At 37.7% G+C, this 9,935-nt stretch overlaps 1 protein-coding gene across 1 annotated transcript; it reads left to right on the top strand.

The window, feature by feature from the left end:
• The first annotated feature begins 2,384 nt into the window (after window positions 1-2,384).
• LOC144663872 (acid-sensing ion channel 1-like) lies at window positions 2,385-9,632 on the top strand. Its single transcript, XM_078524951.1, has 7 exons — window positions 2,385-3,188; window positions 4,396-4,616; window positions 5,998-6,154; window positions 7,333-7,395; window positions 7,556-7,745; window positions 8,369-8,460; window positions 9,034-9,632. The coding sequence occupies exons 1-7, from the start codon at window positions 2,546-2,548 to the stop codon at window positions 9,138-9,140; spliced, it is 1,473 nt and encodes a 490-aa protein (XP_078381077.1). The 5' UTR covers window positions 2,385-2,545; the 3' UTR covers window positions 9,141-9,632.
• The last annotated feature ends 303 nt before the right edge of the window (window positions 9,633-9,935 follow it).

The following is a 9,935-nucleotide window of genomic DNA, read 5'->3' as shown; positions in this document are numbered from 1 at the left end:
TGTTTACAATATTTACCTCATCAGTCCCAGGCTTTGTTCGAACTACAAAAAATCAATTGTGAATATTGAAAAAAAAAACATGATGAATTTTAAGCCCTATGTATAAATACTGAATGAGTCCTTTTGCCAACCAGAAATTTTGCAGGTTTTTAAGGCTAATATATTCTTCATTAGCATCATTTCCAATGGTGAATTCGATTCTGATTGGTCGAAAAGCTCGGACTATGAGGGAATATTCACCGCGCTAGGCGGTGAATATAGCATCTCAAGGTTTGGCTACTAAGCCATGCCACGTTTGCTATCCAGGCCAGTGAACATGGCGGCATTTGCTGAATGAAAATTTCTCTCATTTAAAAGAAATCACTCCAAAACATTGGGAATTTTGCAAATTAACTAGCAAGGCTTTTGGACCGAAAATATTTTCAAGAGATGGTTTTAAAGACATTAGATTTGATCGTAAACGTGTTGGTTTTGGAGATCGCACGCGGCCATGTACTCAGTCAGATCGACTGGCAAAACATTATTTAGTTCTCTTCTCACTGAGCTAGTAATTTCGAGAGGATTCACACAATTGTTCAGAAGTCGCCACCGATTAAACAAAGGTACCAGATATTTATCTTTTTCGTAGTGTTTGTTTTGTTCCGTTTTATTGCTACAACTTGAGTGTAAATTACGATTTCAATCGATGAATTAAACTGGTTTTCACCTATGCAAGCGAGCACTTGTGTTTGTTGTTTTCGTGTTTTCTATTGTTATTTTGCAGAATAATCTCTAACAACATGGAGCAGGAAAACAACGTCAATGTAAAACCCGTCTTTACCAGCAGAAAACTACCTCAAACTGCGAGTGTAACGGAAACAGGCCCCCGATTATACGCAATTAGACCCGAAGCCCGCAAGGGCTACGGGTAAATAGCTCATGAGGCGAAGCCGAATGGGCTATTGACCCGTGGCCCTTAAGTGCGAAGGGTCTAATTGTTTCAGTATCACCCAACTAGTCGGACAGAAAAAGCAATAAGTTAGCGAATGCAAGTTGAAAAAACATTTATTTCGGAATTAAACGAAAGAAAGCGTCACCCTCGATTGGTACTCGATGACTTTTACTAATAGTCCTCTAGTTGCGTAGCCAATCAAAATGCAGGATTTGCATTAGTCCACTAGTTAGGTGACACTAATTGTTTATATGTAATTTTTGCGAAGCAAAATTAATTATGTCGGCACTTACACCTGCCCATAAGTGAACACATGGCAAGAAAAGAGCAGAGATAGATCACCTCTTTCAAAAGGTTTAAGGATGCAAAGGGCAGATTCGACTGCCTGGTGTACAAGATGCTGTTCATAATGGATATCAATCCTTCTCTCAACACTCAAAGTGAATTGATTCGCGCCAAACTGTTTACTTGACACTCCGTCTTACGTTTAATTAGAAATTCTTATTTTTGTTCTATTATCATTACTTCAGTATATTTATTTAATCACGCTTTATATATTCTTGTTTCAACTTTTAATTATCTTTTTGACTTGATAATAGCGTGGAGTGGCGCGAAACGTCGTCTTTTTTGCAGTTTGGCGTTTAACTTTTGGATAAACGTAATAAGAATTCTTTTTATTTTATAATTTTACAGCCATTAGGTAACTTTTACAACCATTGATAAATATATGAACCGAAAGGAAGGATAAAAATTATTTTAGCAAAAAAGTACTACGGGAGGCTGCTCCATTGGCTAGTGAATTTCTAGGCTGAAAATCGTGGGGGAGGAAAGTCTCTTAGGCAGTTGTGATCAGAATTTGCTATGTTTGGTAAATCTCGGGTCATTCGATGTTAATTAACAAGAATGAGTGAACCAATCAAAAACCTAGAAATAATAATTTACGAAGTAACAGCAGGCAAGAAATAATCTTGAAATACAAACACATGAATCTAAGTTTGAAATTTATGTTTCGGATGACCAAACTCCATCTTCCGTTTCGAATACATAAGGACCGACTAGAAGATTTAATGTAGTCGAAAAGTTCTGAAGATGGATCATAGCGAGGAATGCACGATGTGTACATGCACATGTACACGTATTTGTACATATATTTCAAAATTAGAACCGTGTGTTTTATATTTCCGTAACAGTAATTTACTTTAAATCAATGTATTAAGAGCCTCCCGTAGGGAACAGAGCAGAATGATGTAGCTACTCTTTCTTAATAGATGACCACTTTTTTACACTTAATTATATATAACGTTATTGACTAAGATAGGAGTGATTATTAGTTTTTGCAAATATTACCGATAATAGTGGAAGGTTTATAACTTGTGCACTAAAATATTTTTTCAGAGAGCTCGAGGTTTTAAGTCTTTTTATAACACATTTATATGTTTCAGCATATATTATGTCAATATAATAACGATTAATCAAGGAACGTGGGCAATTTAATTTATATGCAAATTTCTTTTCTAATACCAATAAAAAGAACCGCTAGTAATAATTAGAACATGAAATGTACCTAGGAATCTTGTGAGAATAAACAGTAAGGCGGGTGAAGAAGGCGTTGTAATGGAACCCGAAAATTCAGAAATCGAGTTAGACCGAATCGGTCAAAAGCAAAACAACGAACCGTGTATACCAAACAAAATTATTCCCGAATGTAGTGAAGTGGCATCGCAGATCCCAAGTAAATCTGCTGCAATAACAAAGCGATGGAGCATCTTTGTTGGATCTTCCACCCTCCATGGTTTGAATTACGTGTTCACCAGCCGAACACTTGTTCGTCGCTTTCTCTGGGCGTTGTTTCTTGTGAGCTCAATGGCGTGGTTTTCCTATCAGTCATCAAACCTTCTAAGAAAATATTTCAGCTATTCTGTGACGACGAAAGTTAGTTTGGAATACGAAGACACTCCCCAATTCCCTGCAGTCACCATTTGCAATTTTAACAGATTCAAAAGGTCTGTCATTATGGAAAAGGGATATGACCAGCTTTTGACCCAATTTGAGAAGAAATCATCTGGATTGCAGGCTGAAAATGACGCCATTGATTTCAGCAATTACACTGACTTTAACTTCACGGAATTATATTTGATCGCTGGACATCAAATTAATGATACGTTGTTGGCTTGCGTTTGGAGCGGGCAAATGTGCGATTATAGAAATTTCACACCAGTGTTGACTGACATGGGACTTTGCCACACATTTAATTCAGGTAAGCTTTAACTTTTGTAACTTCCTAAAAACGTCAAACATCATGCAAATGGTCTTTTTCTGTCAGAATTTGCATTAATTTGTATATCACTTATATCATGTTAAATTTTCAAAAAAAACTTCAAAAAATTACTTTAAGATGTTTATAAGCAAAAATGTACTTTACAGTCATGGTACCGCATACTTTACAGTGTACCATTTATAACCTCCCTTTTATGTGGGAGGCGCGGTGGCCTAATGGTTAGCGCGCTCGACTCCGAGTCGAACGGCCCGGGTTCGAGGCCTGGCCGGGGCGCTGCGTTGTGTTCTTGGGCAAGACACTTTACTCTCACAGTGCCTCTCTCCACCCAGGTGCATAAATGGGTACCGGCGAATTTACTGCTGGGGGGTAACCCTGCGATGGACTAGCATCCCATCCAGGGGGGAGTAGCCGCTTAATGCTACGGAAACCGGGATAAGCTCCGGCTGTATGGGCCTCATGGCTCGGAGACAGACTTTACCTACCTACCTTTATGCTTTGTTGGCGAGGTCACTACAGCTAAATAAACTAGAACAAGATTCCGCGATTCTAGCAAATATGTTTTTTAACCGAGAAGATAACAAGAATTGCAATATGTTACCACAATGCGGGACATTAATGTTGGGACACTGAGCACAATTCTGGGCCAAATGAATGCTAGGCCCCCTCCCCCCCCCCCCCCCCAAACAATGTTGAGAATTGACCATGTCACGCACCAAGATCAGGGCATATATGTTTGTCAACATTGCTAGGGGGAGGGGGCTTAGGAAAGAGGAATTGGGGACTTGTGCGTGTACAGAGTCCACGATTACAATTCTTGGAGTATCTCTTGCACTATTCAATTCTCCTTTTCACAAGTGTCCCAAGTCTTTCTGACCTGCATTGCAGTTATGGTAACCTTTTCTTGACGTCACGAAAATGACTTCATAGTATTCATCAAATTATTGGACGTTCCTTTGATACTATTATTCTAGCATCAACTGATAAAGGGAGGTAGAAATGGTTTTCTGAGATACGTTTTGGTGATGATGGGGTGGGGATAAACACTTTCTGCACAATTCTTCCCCTCCCACACACTCCCCAAGTCTAACTAAACAGTGTTATTTTTTTAAATAACATCCTGGTAAAGTAACTATTGCCTTCAAAAGTCGTTGATTTGAAACAATAAACTGCTATCTTATTATTTTAGGGAAAGATGGTGAACCCATACTTAAAGTGAAGCAGGCTGGCTCAATCTTTGGACTTATCCTCAGTTTGAACGTGCAACAAAAAGAATATTATGGCGTTATGTCGTATAGTGCGGGTCTCAAGATTCTTATTCATCATCAGGATACACCACCTATGGTTTCTCAGCTTGGTTTTGCAGTCGGTCCTGGTACGAGCACATTTGCAGCAATACGAAAACAGAGGGTAAGAAATTGTGATACTTTGTTTATTAGACTGTTTTAATTTTAGACTGTTATAAATCTCGTTATAGAAAAAAAATAAAGAAAGAGAGATAGAAAGAAAGAAAGATCCTTTATTTATATACGATATAATGGTTAAAGAAAAAGGCTTGCTTGTGGGGTCGTGTTTCTAGGTCGAAATTGGAAAAAAATGACTAAATACATTAAAAATAATAATAATAATTATATACATAATTGTTTATATTACTAAAACTTGTAATCCGTTACGTTCCTATTTTGCGTTTTGATCGAGGTTGCATTAAAATCTAGTTGTTTAGTAAAATCGTTCTTTCGTTCTTTGGCATAAAATTGCTTATAATTGTTAGTATAATAACTGGATTGCAGTAAGACTATGCGTAAAAACTGTAAAAAAAAACACACACAAAACACGCACACAAAAAAACACAGGTGGTAGCTTGCGATGGCTAAGCATCCCATTTGGGGTCAAAGGAGGAGAGGGGTATTGAAATCTAGGGCGCTTTCCATTTGTCAGAACTGGCCGGCCGCTCTGGTGTTTTGCAATGTGAAAAAGGCAGTTTCCACGAGATTTTATCACAAATCCACGAAAACCGTGTATAATATTTATGCATTGACTGCTTTGACAGGACAAATCTGACTAACCAAAGCATTCTGTTCACCAATATACCAGTCTGGCCGGCCAGTTCTGACTAATGGAAAGCGCCCCTAATTTCAGATCATCTCCTTCTATCGCTAATAGAAATCTAAGCATTATTCAACTTCTTTCCCAGGGATTTTCCATGGGAAGTTTGAAAATGAAGGCCCTGGGAAAAAGGTTGAGCATTCCCGAAGCCCTTTCGTTTCTCTCAGCTGGCTTGACACGAAAAAACGAAGGGCTCTGGGGACATATGATTTTTGAATTAATTCGAATTTTTTTGATTGGCTGTTTGGAACAAAGAATTCCTTAACGGAAGTAAAAAACGTAACGACTCTCTCATACATTCTTTTGAAACGTCATGACTGCATACCTGAGGACCGGAAGTCCTAGAATTTACCAGCTGGAAATCCTGTGTCCCCAGAGCCGTTTGCTTTCTCGTGCCAGGGCCCAGCCGGCTAAGAGAAACGACCGGGCTATGGGACGAGAATGCATTGCTACCATAAAGGTGAAAATTCAACTTGTCAGTGAGCTTTTTTGGGTATATATTCCCGCCAAAAACTATATTCTGTTGTATGATGGTGAAGTAAGAGTGTATAAATTTATTGATCAAGTTACCAACACATTAATGTAGGTGAAATTATTTATATTATTTATATACTCTCTTATGTTTATACTGGCAGCATATTGGTAGCAGATCTACTCAAAGAACTGTAGTATTTGTTTTGTTTAGGTTCTCAACCTTCCGAAGCCTTACGAGAGCAATTGTTTAAACCAAACTATCAGTGAAATGCCTGATTATCCCAAATACACAATTCCCTCTTGCAAGTTGATTTGCCAGGCCAAATATGTGATTGAAAAGTGTGGATGCAGAGAAGATGGAATGCCGGGTGAGTTGCTTATTCATTTTCACGACCAGTTTGCCAAGAAAATAAGGAGTATCGTAGGTGAGCACAATTTTACTCACACGGTCGGTTAGTTGGTTGGTCTCTGAGTTGTAGACTTTTGTTTGTAATTCTGCTGACCAAAGTATTAAGTAGCAATATACTGTGAATAAACTTGACGGTGATGAAATTTAATGTAGCCGTGAAACTTAGTGATATGGTGATGAGATGAGATCTCAAGTTTCTCTAACAGACAAGTCATGAATTAATTAATAAGGAAATGACGGATCGCGAAATTTATACAAAAAGAAAGACAGTTTTCGCACTTTTGCAGCTTGCGTTTTTCTAAGTTTCATTTTTGCTTCGTGTTACGTGTTTTCACACGTGACACGAGAGCATTGGGGCTTCTCGTAAACTTTCTTTGCATTCCTTGTAAGATTCTTTGTAACCATTTTCCAAATACCAATCCTGTAAGATTCCTTCGTAAGTTTGGTATTCGATTGTTTGTCCGATATGTGCTTTCAAGAGATTACTGTCTAATTCCAGCGGGTTAATCAAATGACAAACCCAGTTAGTGAAAAACAGACTCACGTAATTGTTCTTACAATGAGATTCTGGTTTTGTGTCAAGACTGTTCGGTGGGTCTGTTTTGAAACTTCCTTCTAGTACCTTAATCTATTACCTACACTTTTGTATGCTTAAGCTAGTATAATTTCTACCCTATTATATAGCATCAGCCTAAAAAAGGTAGCCCTTTAATTCAGGCGAAGCCTTACCGTGTACTCCACTATAAAGAGCATCCCCCTCCCCCTACACACACACACGCCCCTCCCCCAGGAATCTTAGATTTACTAGTTGTATTTAAGCCACTGCATAATGTTTTAAAAATAAACGTGCTTTGATGACATCAAATGCTTGGCGTTTCAAACGTCTTGCCTTAAAACCTGATACCTAATGGTCAGATGGACATCATGTTTCATTATTTTGGTACAAGATAATAACAGAAGAACCTTCTCTCTAAATTATTTTGCCTAGATATTCGTTGTTGTAGTTCTCTCGAGTCTTTCCTTTCTCTCTCACTCCCCCTCCTCCCGTTTCCTTAGTCCCGTTCCTCCCGTTCCTTATGAAAAATTATTATATTCATACCTTATAATATATTTTTTTCTCATCAATAACTTGAACAGCTATAAACAATGCCAAAGTCTGCGGACTTGAGACGCAAGCAGATTGCCTGGTAAAAGGAAAAAGTAAGTAAAGTATTTGTTTATCGTATTATATAAAGTCACCTTATCCTTTAACTCCTCCCTCAAGACGATACTATTATACTTGAATTAAATCGTCTGCCATTTGACGTCTCAAAAACATAGAAAACTATAAGTGATTTCTGTCTGTCATGGTATCTTCCAGATAACGTAAACATCCTGAAGGATTACCAGTGCGATTGCCCAGTTCCCTGCGATACGATCTCCTTCAAACCCGTCCTTTCGTATTCTGCATTCCCAAGTAACAGCTTTGTACCCCGTATGGCAAAAATATTTATCCCGGACGTAAAAACCCTAACACCGGATATCATCAAACAAACACAAGAATATATGAGGTACGTATATGCAATAATAGTGGGCCCTCATTATCATCATCACCATCTTTCTCCTCCTCCTCCTCCTCCTCCTCCTCCTCCTCCTCCTCATCATCATCATTATCATCATCATCATCATCATCATCATCATCATCATTATCATCATCATCTATAAGCCGCTTTTGAAATGAAACTTAACAACAATAACTATAAATGAAGCGAAGATCCTCGCAGTTATGAACACAACTAAAAAATTGCGAAACGAAAGCCTGAAAAAATCAGGCTTGCCGGGACTCAAACCCTTTTTGACCTCTTGCGATACCGGTGCAGCGCTCTAACCAATTGAGCTAACAAGCCAACTTGGAGCTAGCCATAAAATTGGTTCGTAATACACCCGGGAAAGATGAAGATGAAATTTTGAATATATGAAATCATAAATTTGAACTGCGGATGAAGAATAAGTGAAGAGTAGATCCTCGCAGTTATAAACACAACTAAAGAAAATGCAAAAAGAAAGCCTGAAAAAAATTAGGCCTGCCGGGACTCGAACCCTAACCTCTGCGATACCGGTGCAGTGCTCTAACCAATTGAGCTAACAAGCCAACTGGGAGCTGGTCATTAAATTGTTACAGTTATTTTTACAGTCAGAACTTGTTACAACTCCATGTTTACTTCCAAGAACTAAATTATCAAGTTATTCAAGAGACACCAGCCTACGATTCTGAAAGTCTGTTAGGTAAGTGCACTGAATATTGGACAACGTTATAAGGAAAAATACAAAAGATAAAAAAAAAAATAACTAAGTATCAGTTTCTATGTCGTTAGGTGGGTCTGCATATAACAACAACAACAACAACCGTTTCATTTTGCCAAAAATAAATATAAATAATTATGGCATAAAATAAATTAACTAAAATAGGGAAAAAACTACCCAGAATAGAAATAAACTAAACTAAACTAAGAGAGCACAAACCGCCCTCAAAGTTTTAGCCTGTCACTACGAAAAATCCTTACACAGGAATCTTCCATCAGGAATGCGTATAATTCTTTTACAGGAATGCAAGAGTCTCCACATATCCTCGTTTCGCGTGTCTAGACATGTGACACTAGCTAGGCAAAAACGACGACGATTTTCAGTCAGATCGACGCACTATGCTTTATGTTTCTTACACGGCGGTTCAATATGGCCCTTGTCTCAAAAGACACTTCGCTTACCTCCGCAATGTATTTAATAATAAAAGTGTTAATACAATCCTTTCCCTGCCCTTTGAACATTTAGTAAAATTTCTTTTCTTCTTGCTAAATTCAGGTGAAATCGGCGGTCAAGTTGGTCTCTGTGTTGGCGCCAGTCTGCTGACCATGCTAGAGTTCTTTGAAGTCATATTTTCCATTATTAGAATACGTTTGGGATTCTGATAAATTTGCAGCGAGCTTGGTGGAATGAAATTATATATTGGTAGTATGAAAAGGAAATATGTTGAGAAGCGTAGACGTGCCATTAACAGAGGGAATTTGGTGCAACGGCCATGTAAACTATTCCGTATGGTGTTTCTAGCATTTTTTTCCCTTTAGCATCCACATTTCCGTCACTAAGTTTTAAAAATCGAAGGATATCCAACATTTTCAAAAACAATTCATAGGTTGTAGATGATCGGATATAGACACCTCTTGACGTGCTCAATATCAAGATCTTATAATTAGCTAAGAAGAAAAATACCTGTAAGGCTACTCAAGGCAAAACTATTACGTTGCCTAAGGCTGATAATTTAATGTGACACAAATGTAAACAGTGAAGGATAATTTTATTTAAAAATTCGAAATACGTACTGTATGCGGATGTGCGATTAGCATTTATCTTAAAACATAAGTACTGCTAGATCAAGGCTAATCTATCGACTAATAAAATCTGAAGCTAGTGAAACTGTCAGGAAAAAAAATAGTTCATGTCTTTAGCAAATTTTATTGAGTGTCTCTGGGATACAAGATTAATTTTTTCCTTTGTTTTCAGTAATAAAGTGATTATTGATGACTCATAACAAAATTGACCCCAAACGGTTGTTTTCCAGTGATTATCCTCATTTTCTTCTTGAGTATATATGAAAGTAAAATATACATAAACAAAGCTAATGAACTCAAACTGTTTCCAATAGTTTGTCAAATTCTGTTCATACTAATGATAATGATACTAAATTATTGTTGGTTCGTAATGCT

This window comes from Oculina patagonica, chromosome 8 (assembly GCF_052425735.1).
Source record: "Oculina patagonica isolate OP01 chromosome 8, crgOcupat, whole genome shotgun sequence".
Taxonomy (NCBI): domain Eukaryota; kingdom Metazoa; phylum Cnidaria; class Anthozoa; order Scleractinia; family Oculinidae; genus Oculina; species Oculina patagonica.
The sequence above is the reverse complement of the archived record's forward strand: the minus strand, read 5'-3'. Positions and strand labels throughout refer to the sequence as shown.